Source organism: Gopherus flavomarginatus, chromosome 1 (genome assembly GCF_025201925.1).
Source record: "Gopherus flavomarginatus isolate rGopFla2 chromosome 1, rGopFla2.mat.asm, whole genome shotgun sequence".
NCBI lineage: Eukaryota > Metazoa > Chordata > Testudines > Testudinidae > Gopherus > Gopherus flavomarginatus.
In genome coordinates this window covers 349,650,775-349,677,265 of record NC_066617.1, presented here as the reverse complement: position 1 = coordinate 349,677,265, position 26,491 = coordinate 349,650,775, and the positions used below count along the sequence as shown (strand labels likewise).

At 40.6% G+C, this 26,491-nt stretch overlaps 1 protein-coding gene across 1 annotated transcript in view; it reads right to left on the bottom strand.

Moving 5' to 3' along the window:
* Positions 1–3,568: 3,568 nt before the first annotated feature.
* The window catches only part of LOC127045118 (metabotropic glutamate receptor 5), a 274,080-nt gene continuing 251,157 nt past the window's right edge, over positions 3,569–26,491 (bottom strand). The window contains exons 8-9 of the mRNA XM_050940737.1: positions 22,111–22,206; positions 3,569–9,769 (exon numbers count right to left, since the gene is read on the bottom strand). Coding sequence (XP_050796694.1) covers positions 8,944–9,769; positions 22,111–22,206 — 922 coding nt within the window. The 3' untranslated portion in view covers positions 3,569–8,943. The remainder of the gene's footprint in view (positions 9,770–22,110; positions 22,207–26,491) is intronic.

The window sequence follows — 26,491 nt, the reverse complement described above, 5'->3', positions numbered from 1 at the left end:
GAGCTCCCCTCTGCTGTTGACAGCTCCTCCCTCTGCATTCTGCTTGATCTCAGTGCAGTCTTCAATGCTATTGATTATTCCATTTTCATGTGAGCCTCCAGAGTAGCACAGGCATCTCTGGCAGCCTCCTTTCATGGCTCCACTCTTATATAACAGATCATTCCCTAGGTCTGGCAATAGCTTTTCCTTTCCACCTCTTCTTAATGGCATCTCAAGATTCTATTTTGGGCTCTCCTTTTTTCTATCTCCCTTCTCCTTCTGAGTCAATTTATCTCAACTTTTACTCTTAAGGTACTACTTTTAGGTTGTATATCTGAACTGTCATCTCTTTTCACCCATTTTACGACTTCTGCTTTGACATCTGCCCTCTGCCTGTCTTGATGGGCTGACATTTCATTTATAGGCTTATTATCTCAATTTTACAGATGAGGATAGAGATTAAATAACTTCCCCAAGTTAGCACACGGCTTTTGTGGCAGAACTGGGAACTTAACCTTCATCCCTTGAGTCCAAGATTCCAATACCTTAACCACAAGGTCATTTAGTTGGTGTGATTTTTTTGTTTGCTTGTTGTGTGACACAAATGGCTAGAATGCAGAAGCCATTCTCCATCTCTGGTATCTCCCTCCTTGGCTCAGAACTCCCGCTATTTGTCTCCAGAGCCTTGACCCTGAACTGTTCTTCATTGGTATGTCTCCAAATCACTAGTTTGGAATATTGTTGACATATTCCAATGGCTGGATACCATCCCCAACACTGTTTATATCTGTGTCTATGGCTTCCCCAAATCCTAGATCTTCAGGTGTCAGGATGTGCAGAATGCTGCTTGCAGTTCTTCATGTGTACCAAGGAGTGTGACCACATCACCCATGTCTTCAAATACCTCTACAAGATTCCCGTTAATTTCAGGATACAATTAAAAAATTCTCTCCTTCTCAGAACACTTTATGGTCTTACTCCAAGCCAGTACTGGGAGCATGTCTGTCTCTACTTCTCTCCCTGCTCTCTTTGCATATAGCATCTACTCCCTCTCTGTTCTCTCCAATAATCTCATCACATTCCTGCCGCCTGAAACAGCCACCTTCTATCCATCTGCTTAATTGGCACTCCATCTCTCTTCAAACCTTTAACATCCCTCTCCCACATTGCCTATGTCATTTAAGTTCTCTAATCCACTGTTATTAACCCATTCAATGAATGCTTTAATTTGTGTCTCATAGTGTAGTTTTATAGTACAGCTCTGTGCAACTTACTTATTCCATGTATGCAACACAAATACAGGAGGCTCCACAGCAGCTGCACTTGTATGGAGACATCTTGGAGCTCATTTCTGCTGCACTGGTTGAGTGACTCCCCCTAGCAGCCTTGCTGGCACTCTCTGGTGGACAGAGTGGTCTCAGAGACTGAATTAGCCCTTCATCCCTTCGGCAGTTCCTTCAGCTCAGATGTGAGTGAGCACTGGCAAGATAGGGTCGGGGAGCTTGTGCTGTTGCTGCCTTTCTTATAGCAAAGTTGTTGGATGCCCATCACCTGTGGTGCTTCCTTTCTATTGGCAGCTCCAGATTCACCTAGAGTCCCTAGTTCCCTCCAGAGAGCAGACCTGCTGGCCCATTTTTCTTTCTGGAAAGAACTGGCAATATTTATTAGTGAAATGGTGGGCTCCTTTCACTGTTGTTTAAGGAAGCCATGTGGTATCGTAGTCAGCAAGTTACCAGGAAGCATGGGGATGGAATGTTTGAAGCCAAGTGGAACTACTGAGTTACTGGGTGATACTAAGCAAGTGACCTGACCAGCTTGAACTGGCTAGAAAATTGGATAAAATACAGGACCTCACTAAACACCAGATGCTGCTTACAAATTGAACTTCTCTGGGTAAATGTAAATACATCACTAAAGTCTTCAGCTATTGGAAAGAACCAAGTCTAATTCTGTCTCCATGACTAATACACAATGCACTCCACTGTGATTTCGTCACAAGTGCCTCACAAGGGGCACTGACCTGGAGCAGACTTGAAGGCAGTTGGACCCAGATCTTCAAAGGTATTTAAATGCCTTGAAACCAACAGGAGCTAGGAGCCTAAATACCTTTTAAGATCTGGGCCATGGTGACTCTGAGATTCACCATCTGTTTTCCAGGGTCCTCCTTACTCTGGGGGGAAGTACCATGCATCAGGCCTGAGGTGTTTGGAGAATGGGGAGCCAGGACTCCACCCACTTTTGTCCTGATCTGCCTACTTGTGAAGCAGGGGCCACTTCCCCCCCTACGCTGTTACCGTGATCCAGATAGCGGGAATTAGTGCACGCTTTACACCCTCTTACCCTCTTATGCTGCCACACAATATTTGTATGGGCTCCATGTAAGGGCAGTATTAGGAGCGGAAGAGCTGTTAGTAGGAGATTGCCATTAGAAGGAGGTTGGTTTTCTTTTGCCATCAAAAGGACAGTAAGGCAGTGTTCCAGAGATTGTGTCTACCAGACATTACAGCAGACAAATATAACTCAGTGAAATAAGCCATTGTGTAATAAAACGTGCATACCCTCGACTGCATGGGGCTGACATTTCTCCTGTTTTTTTAAACAACTGTCAATTTAAAATGTAACAGTGTATTTTGCTGGAAGAAATTTCTCCCTGCAGTGGAATTGTTCACTTTGAGATCTGAATTTTTGAGATGAACAGAGGCACAAAGGACAGCTGGGTGATTTTTAATGGAAGTTGGGGGCCTACATGCCCTTCGTGCCATTGAAAACCCTCCCTTTCAACCTTAAGTAGCAAAGAGAAAACTCCAATAGACTTTATGGGAACTTGTTCAGAAAATAACAGGCTTGATTCTTATGTCACTTTGGCCCTGATCAGAAGAATGGGAGCCTACATTGTTTTGGTACCAATCTCCACTGTGCTCAATGAAATCATTCCTGATTTGCACTAGTATAGCAGAGAGGGGAATTTTGGAATAGAGTGTGGAGGACAAAGACATAATAAGATCAAGTGGCTGGAAGCTGAAGCTAGATATATTCAGGTTAGAGATAAGACAAGGCACAACTTTTTTTAACAATGTGGGTAACTGACCAGTGGAACAACTCACCAAGAGCTGTGGTAGATCCTCTATCACTGGAAGTTTCTACATCAAGATTAGATGTCTTTCTAAAAGATATATTCAAGCTTAGACACACAATGCAGGCTCAATGGAGGAATTACTGGGTGAAATTTTATGGCTTGTGTTATGTAGAAAGTCAGACTAGATGGTCACAGTGGTCTGTTCTGGTCTTAAAAAATCTATAAATGAATCTATGGATCAGGGCCAACATTGCTAGTTATAAATGGGATAAACCAACCCATCTTTGTGAATTATGCATGCTTGTGTGCATGTGCATGTGTGTGTGTGTGTTTATAGGGGTGGAGAGGGGTTAGCCCTTTGCAGAATGTGGGCCTGTGTAGGACCCTCATACGGTTAGTATGCTGGCTCACTTGATCCACAGAAAAACATGTGAATAACATCTTATTTAAAAAAATCAAAAGTTTAAGTCATATCACAGGATTTTTTTTAATACTGTTCAAAAAGTACCTGACTTTACATAAACATCAACTATAACATGATGTAGACAACCGAGAAACAAGCAAATGTATTTTTAAATGCTAAAATAAATTACATTTCTACAAGTAGACCGCAAAACCAAAGCTGATAAAAATGTTAAATTTTATGAAAAATCTTTTTCAGTTCACATCAAAATAATTTTACATTCTCTATTGTTTTAATAGTATAAGCAGCAACATAAGAAAGGGACAAACACTCACAGAATGTTTAAAACCAGATTTTCATAATAAGTTATTAGCAAATAAAAAAAAAATAATAATAATTACAAGCACTTGTAGCCCACACAAATCTTTTAGAATTGGCACCGTTTCTCTAAAACATCTATATTCTATATAGAGTTCTAATTACAAATACCACCAGCAGCTGCCATTGAACTCTAAGAATACATGTAATATACATAGTATATTTATTCCCATTTGGCAGATCAGAGTGACTCAGCTGTTTATTATTTAGAGTTTACACTGTCATTGCTCAGACAAGAGAAAACCAGCCACCTATGCCAATTCATCAAGGAGATGAATTTCTGACTTACTCTCATGTTTCACTGATCTGTATTCTTTATTTATTTATTTATTCTTGTCACAGTATAAAATTGTAAATGGTAACTACAGAGATTTCAAAGCTTAGGTGTATTGATAAGCCATAGCAAAAAAGTGACTTCAGTCAAAGTGTCCTATATGTGTCATATATACTGGGAGTGTAGCATATGATTCTTGGGGGAACATTTTAATTCTCTTGCTGGGAATCAGGAAACTGCAGTAAAGCCATGGCCTGTTTCCTACTTATGGATAAATTATCCTCACAACCTTTGACATTTCCAACCACAATTTTACTTGTCTATAGGGATACCTGCTAGGAAAGTGGTAAAGCAAATCCATAAGGAAGGTTCTAGCAACTGAACTAGAAGAGTTCTCTTAAGAATTAATCTAATCAACTATTTATGGTGTATGGATCCTACCATCCCCTTCTGGAGTAAAGAGTCAATGTCTAGACTTCACTGGTCATGGCTAGACTCAGACCTCATTTACACTGACATAAACCTGGAGTAACTCCATTGACCTCAGTGGATTTCCACTGGTGTCTGTTGAGATAACGATCTAGCCATAATTACTCATCACAAGCACAGTAATCTGACTTTTCTCAGAAACTGGCATTTGCGATAAAATCTTCCCCTATTTTCTCTTCTTCTGTCTGGTAGGGGGTGGAGCATAAAGATAATTTTCTCTTGGGCGTCAACATTTGCACCTATGTTCTCTATCTAGTCTCTTTTGCTCTCTAGGTAAAGGTTCCCAAAAGTTTTAGTGTGAACCACATGATAATCCAGAGACTGACTCATGGATCACCTCTCCTCCTAATCACACTCACATAGATGACTTCCCCTCCATTTGTGATCACAAACATTCCTGTACCAACCACGGCAATTGCATATCTGCCCAAGTAAGTTAAGGAAAGTATTTAACATATTTTTAGCTGTCTTTTAATGTAGTTTCACAACAGAAAGTCAGGAGAAGGAGCCAGCACCATGTGGATTGCTAGGTTTTCAAGAGCCATCAGCAAGTGCTCTATGGACCATGATCTAAGAACCTCTGGTCTAAGCTATCTGTAGGAGGCCAATCACAAAGTATCTTCAATATTTTTAGATGAGAAATAGAAGGGATACATCTCCAAAGTCATACAATAAACAGCTAATTTTCAAATACAGTTCTGCCTCATTTTTTCTAGTACTTTACACAAATGGTTGTAGCTGGGCTGCTGTAGTTGTTCACTTTGTTTCAATAGCATGCCTTCCAGAGAGGGGTCAGGCCTGCACTCTCCCAGGGCTGCCCTTCAGAACAAGTGTGGTTTTTTCCAGGCGTCTTCACTGTCAAGAATGTTAGTGTTTCCCCTGCAGTGTAAACAACTTCCTTTCCAGCAGCAGAACTGGAAGGTAACCCATCATCTACTTGCACATTGTTTATTCAGACTGTGAGGTCTTCCAGGTGGGGACCTTGTCTTCACATCTCCCTGTAAAGAATATAGTATACTAGTGGTGCAGTGAAAATAATTATTAGAACCCCCAATTTCTCTCCCTTCCTCCACCAAATCCTCTAGACTCTTGCTTGGTACCCTACAGTTCCATACTCTTACAATGCCTCAGTCCTTTGTGTTGCTCCTCATTATTCCCACAACCTCTCCTCTCTCCTATAAAATTCATGTAAATCTTCCAAGGACCAGCCTGCCCAACAAAATGTGTTCTACCATTCCATGCCTAGTACTAATAATGAGCTATTCTTCATTGCTGATTAGATATCAAAGTCTTGGAAGTCAAACAGAGAAGAAAAGTATGGTCTCAACAGGGCCAGTCTTGCATTCCTTGTGCATGCAGAACTTCCTCTATAGCAAACAGGAGTACAAGGAAAGTGAACCCTTAGTGACAAAAGCAAGGAGTGTTTAAAAGATGGCTAGTATAATGTTAGGGTCCTAATCAACCAATAGATGGAAGTGCTACCCAACCATTAAACCTAGGGATGAATGCATTCTTGGCAATATAAAAACGATTAACAAACTCTGAACAGCAACTATGGCCAGCTAGACTGAATGATTCTTCAGAATTATGACCTAGGAGCTGTGTAACAGTGAATGCATTATTTATATTGAATCATGATTTGCTAGCCTTCCCTTCTTACTTCTCCTTTTTTCTTAAAGAAAACTGATTAACAACACATTTTAAGGGACCACTTGTACAATCCTTACTTACACTGTAATCACTTTCTCATGCAAGCAATCCCATTGAGGAATAATTGTGTAAGTACCTGCAAGCATGAGAAAGGCAGGCTATACAACTGAGGCAGTTGTTTAAGGGGCGGGAGGGGGGGGCTCTGTTAATGATATTTGGCAATGACTTAATATATAATACAATAATATAGTCCCTTTGAAATGCAGGTAAACCACCCACCTAAACTATCCATGAATCAAAGCAGTTCTGTGTTAAAGGAAAACATATACAGTACCTTGCAAATCTTCCATGTACAATATTTCAGATAGTTTCATAACGGTCTAGAGTCCCTACTAAGAACATATACACTGCTACCTCGATATAACACCACCTGATATAACACAAATTTGGATATAACACGATAAAGCAGTGCTCCAGGGGCGTAGGGCTGCGCGCTTTGGTGGATCAAAGCAAGTTCAATGTAACACGGTTTCACCTATAAAGCGGTAAGATTTTTTGGCTCCCAAGGACAGCGTTACATCAAGGTGTTCCTGATTTAAAATGCCCATTTTTCCAGATGGACTAAGAAAAGTTAAAAGGTCTGTGTTTCATAAGACACAGGCAGCTAGTTAAACAAAGAATTACTTTTCCTTGAGCAAAATGTACTGGATCAGGTTTAGCTGAGGGTGTTATTTTATAGTGTTAACCTGGTATCATTTTGTTACAAAAAATTAATTGAATGGAGAATTGGGATTCATGGTATAAAATAATGATAGAGCTAATGTAAAAATAGAATAGCAATACTCTGCGGAAATGAACAAATGTTCTTTCACTTTTTAATCATATAGTTGTTATACCTTTTTTCATGAATGAAAAAAAAATGCCTGAAAAAATACATTTTGATTGAAAAGTATTTGCAGATCTGCAAAGAAATAAGATTCAGGGTTTAAAAAATAATACACAGCAGCCTTATTCCAGGCTTCCTTCCACAAGGCTATCTTCTGTACAAGGATGCATCAACTTGACTTTGAATTACAGTTAATCATCTGCCCCTTCATACTATCCTTATTTATAAGAAAAAACACAACATTTTGGCACCTGAGGATTGCTGTGTCCTTGGGAGAGGGAAGGGAGAAAGCAAATTATAGTGTTCACTGTTTCAACATAGCTATCATAGCTATCAAAAATTATTTTGCTTCTATTCAAACTTTAAATCTCTTCCTGTATGTATTTAAAAAGTGCTATGGCAGCATGAAGTGTACTAAACTGTACTTTGATACAGGAAAAAAAAATTCAATAATTCCCTCACCTCTTCTATGAGATGCTAAGAAACAAAGAAAGACTCCGATAGTTTGTATCTCATTAGGTCCCCCTGGTTTGAACATACACTCTGTATTGCTTTGAAAATCTTCTTTTGTCACAGTTCATAGCTGCAATGCATCCGCAGCTAACTAGAGTTAAAATTGTTGCTTATTGAAGAGTAGCTAAACCACCTCTAAGCAGACTTTGACACAGGGTTTTTTTCGTAAATGAATTATGATCATGACAATCCTTCCATCGATAGTATTAGTTCATCATAATCCAGACTGCTTTCTCAGTATTCTACCTTCATAATAACTGAGAAAAACCAGAGTGTCTACCTGGTTCCTTAAAAGCAAAGGATATGGGAGCCTGAAGAAGTATAGTATTTTAACTGGCAATATTACCATAAGAATGACCATAAAAATGTGTTAATTTCACTAGGGAATGCAGCTAGGCTATAGCTCAATAATACTGCTAGAAACATAATATTCTCCTCAACAACTTGTCCTGATAAGGGAATTACAAAACAGTGCTCCAGAAAATATTTTTTGCTACTCCATCATTGGCTGGCAATGTGGTGAAAGAGTCAGGAAATCGTCCTCACATTTTGTTGCTAATGAAGGTGTATCCAATGTTAATAAATTGAACTTTTAATACTTATAGAAGAGAATTTCATAAACAAATCTGTAGTTTGAGAAGTCACTTGTAAAGCCCTCCATATTGCAGTGACACATTGCAAAGCCACAGTTAATTTTTATCTACACGTAGGGTATCACCAGCATGATACGCTTCAGCAAAAGTTTGGTAGTTACTAAACATACGTTACTGCTTTTTGAGATCTTCATAGAAAAAAAAGAGCCTGACATATTGGTGCCAGATTTTGAGTCTGTTAGAAAATGTACATTCAATGTTTGGTCTTCTATTCTTGATAATAGATCAAGGTTCACTTCTGGGTAAGGATTCAGAGTAAATAAAGAAAACATTGTACAGTTGCTTACAGTCTACTTTTTTCATATATTATACACACAGTTCATTGTTATACTAAAGCAAAGCACTTGGTATGTAACTGATTTAACAAACTCCTTATAAGCCCTCAAAAATATATGCAGTGTTTCTTAAAAGCCCATGTTTTGTAAGGCCACGAAAATCTGCTCGTAGTTTTGTTTCTTTAAAAAGCATAATTAATCCGATGTTTCCATTTATTGAATAATTCTCTATTGCCCCCACCATTCTTCACATGATGACCCAATGCCTATCACTGTATTTGTGTAAAGACTGGAGACCTTGAAGGCTTGGCTGTCCCCGCTCTACCTGCTTGTAGCTGTTGAGCTCCAATGGTGTCTTGAACTACATTCACAATGAAGAAGAACTTTGAGAGTAATCTCTTATGATAAGCTTGTCATACTTGGGGGAGGATGGAATACAAAGAGCTGATTCTGACACTGGAGAGCTGGGAGATGCGCTCCCAGAATCAATGGAGTCTCTAAAAGGTGAGGGAGGAGTTAAAGCCACCAACTCGTCAAGATCTTGTTTCATCGCTGGTGCCTCCGAAGTACCCTCTTTGATGCTGCCACATGAAGGTTTCCTAGCAGACTGAGATGCACCATTGACTTCAATGGCAGGGAGTGGCTGGATCTCTGCAAAAGTGGTCATTGTTGTAGGAAGCTGGATCTCTCTTGGGATCAGGTAGGAAGAGCAGAGGGGAGTGGCCACCATTGCCCCTGGTGTGGCTGTTGAAAGCATCATAGAGTTCAGCTCGCTGATGTTGGCTGTGAAGCGTGTGACCACACTGCTGATTTGCTCCATCAGAGAGCCTTGGGAGGAACTGCTCCTCTGGGCATGTTCTGTCTGGCATGTGGGGACATCATCATCTGTTCGGCTAATGGAGGCAGTCCTGTGGCTCACCGTGCTGATAGGTGAGGGGCTCTGTGGCTGGAACTGAGCTGGGTATTGCTCCTCTGCTTCTGAGACGTCATAAAGCATTTTGGCACTGGTCTCTGGAAATGTGGTGCTGCTGCTATGTCGGCTACTGTCTGTGCTCTTCGAAAAGGGCTTGATCACTGCGGTTTGATTAGGGTTCTCCTTTTTGTTGATGTGGACTGAGAGTCTTTGCCAGAGGTGTGCTCCCCTGCTGCTGCTCTTCTCATTCTGGGCCCACGTGACTGATTTCCCATTGGAGCTGTGAATGAAAATGAGAGATGATGATGGCTTACGTTTATCTTTTAATCACAAGGACTCACTTTTACTAGCTCATTAAATCACGAACACGGACAGCTGACAATCTGGCACTGATACGTCAGACGCGTTGTAAAGCTGATGGTAAAAAAAAAAAGTATTATGCTACAGAAAAGAGTAAGCACTGATGCATGCACCAGTTAAGCAGAGACTACAAGTGGCAATCTGCTACAAGGATGTTCATCTTGCAATGATTACAATAACTTGGTGTATTAACTTCCCACAACATTACTCATTACTTCCTTTGTATTTAGGGTACAAAAAGTGACTGTTCAATGCATTAAGCTCAGGTAATCCCAAACTAGGAAAAAAAAGATCATACTTCCTGGCAACTCAGAGCAGCCACAATCTGGTCTGGTCCAGTGAAATTTAATTATATACAACTTTCTGGAGAAGCTGCTGACTTGTATTTAAAAATCCCAGCAGCATCACTTGTCCATCTTGTCTGAGCAGAGGCTGAAAATAACAACTGGTCTCTTGCCTTATAAACATCACTGAAGAACAGGAGAAATGAAGTTGTGCCAGCCTGGCTCTAATACTTGTATTATAGACATTTGTGTAATAATAGCGTGGCGATTTCCCCTTACACCTCACCTCGGCCTCAGAACAAAACTCATGAATGGATCATGATGCATCCGCTCTTCCCGAGCACAGCTGGAGGCATCAGAGAAGTGACATTGGCTGGAGACTGAGACTGGTGGGCAGTTTTCATTTCCAGCCTTGGGTCAGATATGTCACTCAGTTAATGCATCCAGGATTTTTAACTGCAGGTCAGCTCAGAGCAGGAGATCGTCCTTGAGGGAAGTAAGTGACCCACAAACTTACAAGAGCCATTTTTCTGGCCCAATGGCAGAATGAGTTTTCACACAGTGAGAAATAGTGGCAACACCCTGCTTTCCCCTCCTCCAAAATTGATGTCCCTTCAGGCCATCATCACAGAGACGGGCCCATCTCCCCTTACTGTTTGCTCAGAGCCTCCCCAGCACCAAGACACTCCCCTATAAGAGTGAGCGAGTTCCAGATCTCTCTCACGCACGGTATGCAACTGCTCCTTTCACCTCTTCCCCTCCTTCTGTGAGATCGGTCATAGGCATGTGCCTGGGCATGACCATATAATGCCCATACATTCACCTGTGGCTCTCAGAATTAAAAAAGACCATTAGTAATGGAAATATTTCTCCAGAAAAACAAAAAATGACTAAGAAATGATGTCCACATAAAAACATAGGTCCATACATACAAAATTACATGCAGGCATGATTTATATACAAAATAACAGAATTTTTAACAAGTTATTTTGGCTTACAAAATATTTGCAACAACCATTTACTGTTTTGGAAAGTTAAGCAAATTTGAGATCCTGGTTGTGTTAGGCCAAGTTATCTTAAACAATGTGTATTAAAGCCGGAAGAGACTACACTTTAACATTTTAGTTTGTTACGAAATAGTTTGCAGTATTAGAACAATGCGAATTTCGTATAGAGCTTCATAGGGTGCTTTCAGATTGCAGGGAGTTGCTATTGAAAAAGCTTATGCCTAAATAAATTTGTTAGTCTCTAAGGTGCCACAAGCACTCCTTGCTCTTTTTGTCTCTTCCAGGGATCTAAAAACTTTCTAGTGAGTGTGAACAAAAGAACTCCTGGTAGATTCTTATCTATGGTTACAATATATGGAGATACAGTGGATCACATAACATGACATACTATGACACCTTTTCTTTACAAACAAACTCTAGCAGACGAACACAACCTAAACCTCCAGGGTACGAGCTGTTTGGAAGCAAATTTAGTCTAAGCTGTCCGATAACCTGTGTGGGTGCATAACTGCATAAGGAGCAATTATACCCTAATTTCCACTCCTGCAAGCCCTCTTTGCACTTCTACACAGCTCACTGAACATCAGGTCTTCACAAGTAAGTGGATGTTGTGCACCTATAGTTCCCCCATTCCTAACAAATGGGTGGGGAGTGAATGGAGCTTTGGTTCTCTCCCCTACCACTCTCAGCATGCTAATCAGAATAGCTGTGCTTCATGGGGCAGGGGAAGGAGGCTAGCAATGTGTGACTAGTATGGATCAGCAGCAAATCACTAGCCCCTTGACAGAAGGAAGGAACAGGGAAGGACTTGTGTTTACCTGAGGTATGATTCCCTGCCTCTGCGGCGCCTGGGGTGACACAACAATGTGCGGCCCCTTAAACAGGGCAAGAAGAAACAGCCCATTCTTCTCCTTAGCTTTGATCCATTCTACTCTTCACCGTTCTGTCATTCTGATTCATAACTAGCGACTGCCACTTTAAGCCAAAGGGCCTGACATGATTCCTGTTCACTAACAGCCAGATGCCGGACCAGCCTTATGTGGTTGTGAAGAGATATAAAGGGGAAATAAGAGGAGTAATATCCCCCCAGCTACCTGCGTGGCCTCTTGGGTTACTGGGCTGGACCAGGTGCAAGTAGACTTCTTGAGCCCCTGCACCTCTGTGACAAGTTAGTAGAGAAGCTGATAGCGTCTTGAATTAGAGGGGTGGGAGTGAAGAGCTGAGCCAGCATAGGGAGGGGAGGAGGAGAGAAACTAGGAGAAGTAATTTTCACCTGGGACAGCCACAGTGGCAAATTAACTCTTTCATGGAGCAGCTGCGACTCTCTTGTGGGCCAGACCTGATTGATGCCACTGTGCACTCTCCCTTACACAGCGGTAGAAGTAAAGGCTCAATCTAGCTGCATCTGTGACTAAAAGAAGGACCATTGGCTACTTATGGAATTTTCCTGAGGAATGACCTGAATGGTTTGGCCCTTAACTATTTCATGTCCCATGTTATAACCTGCTGAATTTAGCATGCACCAAGTGAATAGCAATTTATCCATTAAAAAAAGCCCAGACATGAAAAGTCAACAACAGTACATTCAGCAATAATTAGAACATTAATTTCAGACATCCAGCTTCTCTGTTATATCCTGCTGCTCCTAATTCCTATTCTATGACCTAATGCAAAATTAATAATGTCATAAGAAGAACTGAGCTTGCTAATCTCTCTGTAAAAGTAATTTGTTTTTTTTCTTTTGAGGGTGGTGTGGTGCTTGGTATGGCTGTGTGATTCACCTTGTGATTGGTGAGTGGAGGGGCGGGACTGATTAATGTATCACCTTTTCAATTCTTACTCCAACTATATATTGCCAAGTTAGCTAAATCACATCACAAAGTACACACTTTATAGAGAAATAAATAGATACACATGGACATCATAGACCATGATGCCTGCTAATGGAATATCACAAACAGTTGTTTACATTTATTGGGCCAGATCATGCCATGTTCTGTTGAGTGATGGGAACCTTTTGGTCAGTGATATTCTAGATCAGGGATTCGTCTCACTAAGAAACCTTGCTTCCTCTCAGTTTCTCTCATAGGGACAGTATATTTACTCTTTTCAGCTTCCAAATAAATGCCAGAATGTCTTGAGGAGTACAGAATATATATTAATATGCTACTCTGTCGTGCAGATCTTTTGGCTCCACTGTGCTTCACTGGATGGGTCACTGATTACAATCCAGTGATGCAAGCTTTGAGATAGTGCCACAAATATATAGCCCACAATGTACATTGGGCACTTTTTTATTTTATTTATTCATTTATTTATTTATTTGCAAAAAATGGTATTTAGTGGTGGCACATTTTTGTGATTTATATTTCTTTTTTACAAGGTGGCTAACTTCAGTTTTATATACTGGAAGATCTCCTCAAAACAAACCTGTCACCTAATAAATTTTATTCTCAGCCAGTTTGGCTTACCATGACCTAACAAGAACAAGAAATTTAAGGCTTTAAATGGGGTCTTTGAAGTCCTTAACATTCACAACTTCCCTCTCCAAGTGTCCACATCTTCTGGTATGACAATGGCTTGTGTACATTCCTTATTCTCTTCCACTCTTTATTTTCTAATCTTCTAACTGGGCTTTCAATAATTTTTTATTTATGACTAGTAAACCAATGTCTTTAAGAAAGAAAAAAATGGAAATGAAGCCAATACAAATTAATGTTTTCTCCTCTATATTTTCTGCATTACTAATTTAGCAAATATTATTTTGCCCTTTGTTTTTGTTGATGTAACTGAAATTCTGCTCCTTGTGTTTCTCCTTGTGTTTCTTGATATATAAAAGAACGGGCAACACTCTTTAGCCAACTGCCATCATAGAATCAGCAACGGAAACATGAGGGCAGTGACTGTGCTTTGTGGAGGGGATAAACAAGAAGAAAACATACTGACAGTCACATAAACTGGAAACACTCTATTAACTTTATAGCAAGATTGTCATTCCCATGGATTACTTGAGCTTGATATAAGTAATTTGGTGAAAAGTTCTTAGTAGTACTGTGTGGACATACAGTCTTCCTCTCTTATTAATAGTGGGTAATTTATTGTATGCAAGTGCAAGCTGAAAATAAGTCATTTATTTTCTTGCTAACATCTGTTGGCTACAGTATGTAAATATACATAAAACCCACGGAATTCCATGTTTATGAGACAATCTAAAACAGAGAGCTACACATTTAAAACTGTATATTTCTTGAAAGCAGAATAAAATGAAACTATATTTTTAAATGCTGCCTAAAACTATACAGACCAGATTCAGTCCTCAGTTACACTGTTGAAAATCCAAAATTATTTTGCTGATTTCAGTTATGTATTTCTGGATTTCTTATCCAAGTCTTGACAAAGTCCTGGTCTGAACATAAACCTTCACGGAAATGAAAAGGTCTCAGTTAAAACTGGTTTAGCTATTTCGGTGCAAGTGTAGGTATGGACGGTCTTGTTTCTGGAGTAAACTCAATTAGCTATAGTCGGCACCTAAATTGACTTTAGCCATTTCTGTTCCTAGCCTAGTGTGCCCACATACAGACTTGAACAGAAATAATCATATTGTTTTATGCAACTAATGTCATTAGGGCATTGTCTTACTCCATCTGTTTAATCAGAGGCCCCTCCAACCTTCTGCCAAGAAAGATTCTTCAAATGCAAAGAAAACTGATAACAAGAGTCTCTTCTCAGAGTTCTCTGCCATCACCTTTCTGACGACCTCTCTAAATAATAAAAAGTGGTGAAAAATATTAGATACTTTATCTAGTAATTGGCTTTTCCTGACTGGAGCTTTGTGTGTGTCTTGGCACTGGTCACTTGGGCAACCGGCAATTTCAGGCTGATAGAAATTTTTGAAATGCTCAAGTTCCTTTATCCTTTGAAGACTGCCACCCATCCAACTTCTTGCACCATGCTACAGACACTTGGGTGAACTAAGTGGCTTATATGGACAGCTCCAGTGAGCCTACAGAGAATGTACAGTTTCTCCAGAGTGTCGTCTCAACCTTTCTGTCCACTTGGTCTCTTAGAAAACAGCACTGCCGGCAATGACCGTTTCCTTCAACTTGGTGGACAACCAAAGGAATCCTGGCCATTTGCACTGTAAAGCTGATGCTTCTAGATTCCTTTGGAACTTCTGTGTGGATGGCTTTGGTCGGTTGCTATCTATCTGTTTTGCCCTTGTTCTGAATTACTCTGTTATCCAGGGTTGGGCAGAAATGTGCCCTGGATCTTGCTCTATATTTCTCTGAATGAGACTCAAGGAATCCCTCTTGTCTGAGGGAAAGGTCTTCCCAAGAAAGCGTGGAAGTCCAGGAAAAGAAGAGATGAGGAATTTCTTTGTTTTTTGTTTTCCTCCTTAGATTTAATGAATCGTTTGAATGCTCAGGATCGCTTCTGAAGGAAGACCCACACAAGCAGGTGAGCTCTTTCACTGCTCATACGATATGCCTCTTTTATGTCTTCTTTTACTTTTTTAAACCAGGCTCAAACCACACTTTTGAGCTGGGTTCCCAGAAGCGTAGGGATGAGGCCTGCTTGCGTGTGTTACAGCCATATTCAAAACAGTACTTCTGAGGAGGTAGAGGTCATGGGGCACAGGATAGAAGAGGAGCACCTCTGATGTCCTCTACTAGCATTACTCATCTGCCTTCCTTAATCGTGTGTGGTTGTTGGCAGGTGCATTAGCCTGGTTTTACTGCTGGTGATCTTACTTTGCATCAACTGAGCTGCTGTTGGGATCAGTCTCGGAATGAATGCATTTTGGCTCAGTGCCAGGTCTCCTGTTCTCTTCAGCAGCTGCTGCTGCTGCCTGCTGAGTGCTGCTTTGAGGAGGCTGTTCTGCAGAGTCCTCCTCATCAAATTCCAACAGCCTGTGGTACCTGTGAGCTGAAGACACAGGCTGGGCCTGAAGCTGAGGGGAAAAGAGAGCCCCTGTACCTGGAACGTGAGTGGTCCCCTGCCATACTGCAGTCTGGAGCTGCCCACCCACTGAGCTTCGCCAGGTGCGGAGGAGGAGAGAGCAGTAACTGGGGGAGTAGCAGGAGAGGAAATGGAGAGCAACAGAAGGAAAATAGAATGGAAGAACAAAGTGTTTCACTGCTGAAGTGGTGGAGAGGTCTGAATGAAGCAAAGGCAGACATTTCTGGCAAAATACTTGCGGGCAGGCCCCCTGGGCTCACCCTGATTGACAGCTCCAACTGCCTCTGAACAATCAGCAGGAGAGAAGTGGTGGCAAGTATAGAGATGCCTCCCGTCTAGATTGGTTAAGATTTTAATGACCAGCTTTATTAAACACAGCAAATAAAGTGAATAAATAGTCACATCATTCTTTCCTCCATAGAATCATAGAATAACAGGGTGGAAGGGACCTCAGGAGGTCAGCTAGTCTAACCCCCTTCAAAACAGGACCAATCCTAATTAAATCATCCCAGCCAGGGCTTTGTCAAGCCTGACCTTAAAAACCTCTAAGGAAGGAGATTCCACCACCTCCCTAGGTAACCCATTCCAGTGCTTCACTACCCTCCTAATGATAAAGTTTTTCCTAATAGCCAACCTAAACCTCCCCCACTGCAACTTGAGACCATTACTCCTTGTTCTGTCATCTGCTACCACTGAGAACAGTCTAGATCCATCCTCTTTGGAACCCATTTTCAGGTAGTTGAAAGCAGCTATCAAATCCCCCCTCCTTCTTTTCTTCTGCAGACTAAACAATCCCAGTTCCCTCAGCCTCTCCTCATAAGCCATATGCTCCAGTCCCCTAATCATTTTTGTTGCCCTCCGCTGGACTCTTTCCAATTTTTCCACATCCTTCTTGTAGTGTGGGGCCCAAAACTGGACACAGTACTCCAGATGAGGCCTCACCAGTGCTGAACAGAGGGGAATGAGCACGTCCCTTGATCTGCTGACAATACTCCTACTTATACAGCCCCAAATGCTGTTAGTCTTCTTGGCAACAAGGGGACACTGTTGACTCATATCCAGCTTCTCGTCCACTGTAACCCCAAGGTCCATTTCTGCAGAACGGCTGCCCAGTGACACTCTAATTCCATTGTACATAAGTAGCCCACTAGTGACGTATCCATCAAGCCATACTGCTTAAATGACTCCTACGCTGTGTGCTTTGTAAACATAAGAGGTAACCAAACAAATCAGACTGGAAATGAACACTGAATAGTGGAAAGCAACCATCCATTTTGTCCTAGCCTGTGTTCCCAAGGGAGCTGTTCACCCATTACACTTTCACTGCAGATCTTTCACAAGTGTATGGCAAAGAATGAAAAAGAGTTGCTTTCTTCTAACACTGAACAAGGAACTTGGTTCATATTATTCCTCAAGACACTTCCTGTTACCCAGGGACCTCGTAGAAGATTCACCATAGCAAAGATACCTTGGGTCTGGTAGCTACATACTAATTCACCAAAGAGTGCCATGTAAAGTCTCTGCTAAAAGCCTGGGTCACACTGGTCCTCATAAGCATTGTAACATGTATTTACAGATGACATGTAAAGAGTTACATATCTGTACAGGAAAATATATATTCTCAAGGCCAACGATTTGGGGCTGGAAACAGGCAAGAGATGTTTATCTATCTGTCTGGCTACATGTAAATTGAGTATTTTACGGTTCACAATAGGTGCTGATTTACAGTCTGAGCAAAATGCTAAGGAAGGGATTGTGAGATTTTTCTAAAGGGGGAGGTTACAGAAAGAAATAAATCAGCAAGAGGAAGCCCTGTTTACAAGACAATGGATCATTGGAACTATATCTAAGACTGCAAAGGGACATCCTGAGGAGACGAACTGCCAGCGTGTTCTGTCTTTTGAAAGAAGGGTCACAGCCTGCCTGGTTGAAAACCACCGTAAAAACTTTGGGTGAGCTAAATTTCATCAGCCCAAGAAAATATCTGGTTAGTTCCGTTTAGAACTCCAGAAAGTAAGTTATGCTTTTATTTTACATGTAACTATTTGTTTTCATTCTGTCTACTTGCTTCTTCTCAAGTCTCTGCTCTTGTTAAATAAATTTCTTGTATTTACTGTAACAGCTCTTAGATGCATGGAGTTGAGCAGAGTAGTATGCTGAGGTGTAACTTGTAAGCGGGTGTGGGCTATTCTTAGAGAGTAGCAGATCTGTGAATTCTGAGAATGGTCAGAGGAACAGGGCCTGGCTGTTCCAGAGGGATGGTTGGAGAGCCCTATCACTGACCTGTACACAGAATGCAGGGCCTGCAGAGGCCTGGAAGTCCGTGCTTGTGTTGCCAAAGGCTGATGGAGTTGGAGAACCAAACCCACAGCAGCCACAGACAAGGCTCCCTCATGCTCAGGACCGGTGTTAGTAAGATGCCTCACAATGCTGGGTACCCCCGGAAGTGTCAGACTCTTTGCTAGGCTGGCAAGCTTGTACAGTCTTCTGCACATGTCCAGGGTCCATCCTATAAAAACTGATGGCTGAGATTTTTATATCTGCCTGAGGGATCTGAACACCCAGTTCCTGCTAATTTTAATGGAAACTGGGTATCCAAATAACTTAACAGATTTGAAAATCTCAGCCAATATTGACAGAGCAATTTTCATCCCAAAGGAACCCAAAGCAAATTATAAATAGATATACAAACCACCGAGGCAAATCACAGCATCTGTTTTAACAATACACAGCTGTTTAGGACAGGAAGTGAAATATATGGTATTTAATTGAAACTACTGGGGGATTTTTAGTAGGCCTAATATAATTACCCAAGCTGGAAACTGGTCAGAACCCCAGAGTTAACATTTTTCTTCACTTACAGAGATGACCCTGAGACTGCTCATTAACACAAGCGGTCAGGACCTGTGTTTTATTTTCTGTCTGAAATATGGCACTTGCAGCATCGCGGTGCTCAATCATCTCAAGTCCGTGCGATTCAGAGAGAGAAGAGTTTCACCTATCGAACCATCAACTCCACTTCCTACAGGAGCTAGGTATTCTTTACAGTTCTTCATCCCTGCTTAGCTGAGGCCTGATGCAAAGCCCATGGAAAATAGTGGCAGTCTCTCCTTTGATTTTAATGGGCTTTACATTACACCATTTACAATATCTATTTGAGTAAAAGTGGAGAAAGTCCATTTCATCTCTCAGAAATGAGTATCACCCACACCCACACCCATACACCATGCAGAATAGGGAGAAAGATTTAGCACTACCTGGATTTTGTTTTCAGTCTCTAGACTCATCTTGAATTTTTCCAGTCTGATTATTTCCAGTCTGCACAGAGTATCTAGCATGGAGGTAATTTAGGGTGTATGGCTTGACTGATATATTATTGCAGAGACATTTATTCACATGGGATTTATGTCATCATTGGAAAAATCACTTGTGAATTATTAATCAGCCTCTTATTTGTTGCATTTAATTAAGCCAGTAATTTAAATTCTAAATCATAGCAATGTTACCAAGACTCCTACTTTCTGACAGCCTCATAAAACATTCCATTTCATAACTGATGTTTATGTGATGTAGGTGAAAGATGCTTGTATGTGATTCAGAACAAATTAACTCCCCTTACATATAGAGTAACTTGCATACAGTAACACAAAAATAAGAACTGCTAACATTTAGATAACACTTTCCATCTTGAAGAAACCCAAACCTTATTATAAGATGCAAATATAAGGATAATTCATCCACCTCAGAAATGTACCCACGTCTAGTTTGGAATACAATAGCAATACTGCACAAGAGGTTTATAGAAGTGAACAATGTGTAATTGAAACAACATGGGGTATTTTAAACCAAAAAGACGTAACTGCAATTTGGTCAGTACCCCCTACAGTTGTGAAAAAAAAAATCTGCTGGGATATTTGAATCATCCCAAAATAATCAAAGCCGTGTTTCTATGTTTCCTCAAGACTTCAAGCATCACGGTGCCTCTAAATACAGGTTTGATACTTACTGAAAAGGAAGAACACCACCTACACTGCTTTCTGCAGCACCTATGTTTTCTTTGGAAGTCTCCCACCCTAGCCAATTCCAGCTCTAGTTAGCTTCTGAGAGCTGACAGAACCACAGCTTGGGCTAGTGTGGCTGGAGACAACAAAACACAGCCATAAAATACAAATCTAAAACCTGGTAAACAACAAATATTCTTAACTGTTTGAGTAGGTCTTATGAATGACAGTCTTGCTATAGAAGTATTACACTGATAAAGTTTCCAGTCTTTCTGACTATTAGGGCATCATCTTTCACAGGAACCTCTTTCTCATCTCTACTTGGCTCAGATGGATTATACTCTGGAATGCACATAGATTCTTCACTGTGAAGATATAAAATATAGGGAGATTTTATATATATATAGATATACAGTTTTATACATTAGTTTATATATATGTATGTGTAAAGTATTTGTAAAAAGGGGAACTAAACTATGTAAAATGAAATACAATTGTTTCACATTTACATGCACTTGTTTCCTCTTCAATTCTCTCTTATTCACTGACTCTAACTTGCTTTTAAGAAAAAGACAAATCTAATTGCAGGCAATGCAAGTTAAAAATATTCCCACAGAACAGACTGCAGAACACAGACAGGTTGACAAACAAACAGCAGGTGTCAATAAATTTCGAACAACCACATGTGAATGAATGGTGCTGACATTATTTAAGCAGCCAGGATCCCTAGAGAGTGCATTGTTGTAATCACATGCCTTGTGTGCTTGAGTGAGCGTTGTTAAACACAATGGGAACATCATGTGGTGTGCATCTTGGAATGTCTTCCTGCAATTACAGGATGGCTCCCTGGTATAAAAATCAGTAAAGCCAAAGGTACGTTTTGTTCACCTCCTTGGTCATGTATTATGTTAAGGATACATTTCTAAGTTGTTTATAAAGGGTTAAATATATCTTTTAAGAAGTGGTAAATCAAATTGTTATAGACTGCAATAGAATCTTAACAGTTGCTTATTATTATGTCTTATAATCCTCTATATTACCTTCTACCGATGTGCTTATAACCATGTATGACACAGGCTACTTGCCTGTAACACATTTATCATATTTATCATATGTTAACAGAGCTGGTTGGAAAATGGAATTTCCAATCCACGGGAAATTCCAGCATATCAGTATTTGTTTTTGTCCCAACCTAGGATGAAAATTAAAAATCTTGAAATATTTTGTTTGGGATATATAGGGGAAAAAATCATTGAAATGTTTCATTTCACTAATATAAAACATTATAATATCATATAAAATATTACCCACAGTGAATATACATATAATATTAAACATAGTATAGAAATATAATAGTAACATTTAATATAAAAGTCAAAATGAAATGTGGAAATCTAAATGAAGTAAAACAGTCAGAATTAAACAAAACAAGAACATTGAAATGAAACTAAACCATTGAGCCAGGCTCCATTTTGATTTTGAATAATTGTGAAGCTTTTCCATCAACAATTTTGTTGACATGAATACATTCCCATGAAACATTTCAATTCTGACAGTTCCATCGATTTTTTCCCAGCTAGCTCTCTTCATTAACCCTTTAGAAACTATTTATTAATGTAACCCTTTATATAAAGTATAACCCACATTTAGATAGAACTCAGAATTTACTTACTTGATAGCTAGATACTGTATTACCATTGCTTATTGTTACCTTCTAATGGGCTGGCCCAGGGTGTATGATCAGGTCTAAAGTTTGTCTTGACAAGAGCCCCATATTATGACAACATCATGAATGACAAGTGGTTCCGATCACCTAAATGAACATGGTGCATTTTTGCAGATCAAACATAACATGTAAACCAGTGGTGGCCAAGCTTTTTTCTTTTGGACATACTCTATGGGATGAACAGTCATTACAGATAGAGGATCTGGGTCAGAACTGTCCCAGAGGTGCTCCTCTTGCTCACAGACATATCACACTGCCCCCAGGCCACTCCACTCTTTGCTTACCTGCTCATTGTAGCTCTCCCACCATTTCCCATACTCCCTTTTGGGGTGAAACATTCTATTTCCGACTTGTGCTGGGCCAGCCTCCTGCCTTTGTACCTAACAAATCATGACAACAACAGGAGCAAACAGAAAGAAGTGATTTGTGTGCTCAGCTGCCACCCTGTGCTACAGCTGCTGTGCAGAATGCCACACTTGGGATTGCAATGGTGAATATTGCACCAGCCCGCCTTAGGGGTGTTGGAGAAGCTGCATAAGCCCTCCAGGCCTGTGCTCAACACAAGCAGCAGTGCACAAGTGAGCTCAAGCACTTTCTTTGCTCTAGCAGGAGTGAAGTAATTCTGCAGAGTTAAAACCAAACCAGCCTTTTCTTTCTAGTGTTTCACTTGGACTAGGTAAATCAGATGCACAGACCAAATGGAAGATTAAGGGAAAAAGAATTTGAAATTAAGGAGCTAAGAGAAGTTAACTAGTTGCTCCCTGGGTCACAAAGAACAAGGCCTGAATTCTCATTCCTACCTTAATATCCCTCCCTAAACCACTGAGCTCTGCATCTCTGCAGCATCTAACTCCTTCTCTCCATTTGTGAAGCCTGAACACTGACCCTTGTTTGGATACACCTTGAGCACAATTTAACACTATGAGTGAATGTCCATAGCTCACACTTGGATGAGCAATTGATACTCAAGGGTCTAATTCATCCCTAAGTGGGGGACTAGTGCAAGGCCTGTTCACCACTTATGTCCTCAAAACAGAATTACAGTGGGACTTAATGCAAAGGTCTTACGCTGGCTCTCTGCGCAGTGGTGAATTTCACCCTAGTTGTTCAAGTTCTATGGCTTCAAGTATCCATTTAAATGCCTGAATTTGTGATTCAGAAAGCCTATAGAGATACTCATACTGAAAATTATGTCCCCTCTCTTTAAATAATTGATTGTGATATTCCATCGTTAGATGCCGTGATCTGCATCACTCACATTTAGCAAAATTCTTTAAAGCAAATCTGTTTGGTTTGACACAAGTTAGTTAACATGACATGATCACTAACATAACCATATAGCTAATTTGTTGCCAATTTATTAACCTGCAGGAAAGCCAAGTAGCAAACGGCTAATCCAAAGCCAGCAACGCAGTAAGACAGCAACAATCTGAGTGCAAGCAAAAAGGGAGCAGTACTTTGACTGGCAGTTCCAGTAAATGCTGGATAGGGAAACGGTGCCACAGTGAGTGGCAAAGGAAGGAATTAATATAGATCAGCCAAAAAGTTAGTGTAGCAGTGAGCTGGAGACTGCCATGTGGGATGTGCTCAGTGTAGCAAACTCTTGCATTATTTAAAGGTTCTAACAAGTGAGGCACCATCCTGAAGGAAGATGCGACAATGCTAAAAAGAACCACTACCAAAGATTCCAAAGTAACCCATGGTGCTGCATGTGACGTGCTCCCAGTTATGAATGTTACCATGCAGGATACATACATCGGAATTACAAGTTGATTCCTACAGTGGAGGAAAAAGTGGAGGGGCTTGAACAGCAGTTGAAATCACTGAAAGATATAAAAGGGAGTCAAACTGGATCACACAGACACTTCCATTTGCACAGGAACCTTAGAAAACAAAGAGAACAAGAAAGAAAGAAAGAAAAAGAAAGAAAGAAAGAAAGAAAGAAAGAAAGAAAGAAAGAAAGAAAGAAAGAAAGAAAGAAAGAAAGAAAGAAAGAAAGAAAGGTTTCAGAGTTGGAAAAGTTTCAATCACACAGACGAGAGAGGAGCAAATAAGAGGAGGAAGAATGTGACATCATGGAGGAAAGGGGGCAGGAAACGCAGGAGAGAAATATCGACACATTTAACCTTGGTATCCAAAACAGATACTCTGCTCCCCACAAGGCAGAAGGAGGAAAAGACCAACAGCAACCCAGGGAGGTTAGAGGTCAAACTACTGACTATGAGCTGAATGGTGAAACATAGCCACCAGAAAAAAAAGAGGAGATAAGTAATCCTGATTGGTGATGTCATACTGAGAAACCTAGGCTGGGACACCTGTAGCCCAGATAAAGAAAACAGGATAATTTTCTGTCCCCCAGGTCCCATGTTAAATGTGATAAACAGGATGCTGGATCTTGGAAAGACTGCTGGGGAGATCCCAATGATTATAGTCTTTTTGAGACCCAATGACACTTGTGAAAGAAGTCTTGATATGATCAAGGGTTACATCAAGGACCTGAAAGAAGGGATCTGCTCCATGGTTGCTTATGCAGCACTAATTTTTGCCAATGTATTCATGTCGTTACGAACCCCCTGGACAGATCTCTCCCTAACCTACCTCCTAAAGTCCTCGTCATGTTACAATGGAGAGAAAGCAACAAAGAGCACATAAAAGTTGTGAGTCTCTCTGCACGGCTTCAGTAGAGTCTGCATGCTTGCATGTAGTGGAACCATGGAGGCTCTATAGGATATAGGGTTTCTGTGCCAATGGAGGGCAGTGAATGTGCGGCCTGATTTTGCCCCAATGTTGTCTTTATTTGGAAATACTATAAAAAGTTTTGTTTTTCATCCTAGTCATTAAATGCAAAGGATTTTTAAAAAATATATTAAATCTGAAAGCAAAAAAACAAGCAAAAACCCCTTCAAATATACATTTTCAGTTAGCATTAAGAAGTTCTATGCAAAAATTATTTTTCACTTTAAATACAGTCATAAATACAGCTAAGTTCAACTTAACTACTCGTCAAGATGATTTCTTCTTTTTTAGGCAAGCACCTGTACTATAAAACATCATGATGACTCTATTCAGCAGAAAGGGTAAGAGAGATTTTCTCCTATGCAGAGGGTCAGTAGAAGGGCCATGTACTACTTAAGCTTTATTTTGTGGGCATAAGGGCATATAGGTTTTCTGCTGGTTTTCTGAACAAGGGTGAGTTGCATCGAGAGGTAGGAGTGTTTTATATACAATGATATACACCATACAATCCTATCAATAGTAGGAAATTTCAAAAGTAATCCATCATGCAGATCACTTCTGCGCTCACTCCATTTACAAAATTCCCATTGACCTTAGACAGGGAATTTAAAGGTGATCTGCACTTTCTATGGGTGATCAGTAGGTTATTATGGAGAGAAGAGTTTGCTTGCAGGCTGAAAGAAAATATGATAATATAGTGTGAGCTGCTGATGTTAGATAGAAAACACTAAGTAGAATATTCAGGTGTAAGAAAACAATGGCCTAATTCTGCAGTCCTCTCTCAGATAAAAACTCCCATTGAAGACTAGCAGTAATTGAGCCATTGGAAAGCCAAGGAATTGCCATCATGGATCAGACCAGTGGTCTATGTAGTTCTGGCACTGAGAATGGTCAAGTGCAGGGCACATTTTTTGGCCTTGCTTTGTCTAATATAAACACATAGCACCAGGGATATTTATAAATAAGAATAATAAAAATACCCTACCACAGGGCACTCCATTGCAACGTTTCACCTTTTGGGGAGAGGAGGAGAGAATAACACTTGCCAGACATGTAGTCACATTGCTTAATGCACTACTGGAATGCACTCAGATACTCTGGTTATGAGGACGGTATAAAAACCTATATACAGCTGCTCCCCGACTTACACAAGCGTTCCATTTCGGAACGCCTTACATAACTTGAATTTTGCATAAGTCAGAAACTTATACCTGACAATTAGACAAAACAAAACAAAAAAACCCTTCTATTTCTAGCTTATGAAGCTTTTTCCAAAAGTGCAGATTTGCCTAAGTTGGGTTTGCATAACCCAGGGGGCCTCTGTAGAATAGAACAGAATAGAAGTACCACTTACAAAGAGGAAGGTGCAAGAAACTTTGCAGTAGGCATTTATGGGGTAACTGGTAGAATTATGCTCTGAAGCATGAAGGTTTCTATCCCTTCCAAAATTAAAAAAAGATTAATATAATGACTTAGGATATTCTTGGTCTCCCTACATCCCTACACATCTAATACATTTGTGAATTTTGCTAAGTTCTTGGCCTCAATATCTTGATGCAATGAGTTAAATGGGTTGATTGAGGATTACGTAAAACACTTTCTCCTTTTATTAGTTTTGAATTTGCCACCTTTACATTTCACTGGCTCTCACTTTATCATGTATTACAGGGGTCAGCAACCTTTGGCATGCAGCCCACCAAGGAAATCTGCCGGCAGGCTGGGACAGTCCGTTTACTTGCAGTGTACATAGGTTCAGCTGATCACAGCTGCTAGTGGCTGCAGTTTGCCGTTCCAGGCCAACGGGGGCTGCGGGAAGCGGCATGGGCCAAGGTATGTGCTGGCCATCACTTCCTGCAGCCGCCATTGGCCTGGAGTGGTGAACCGCGGCCAGTGGAAGTTCTGATCAGCCAAACCTGTGGATGCTGCAGG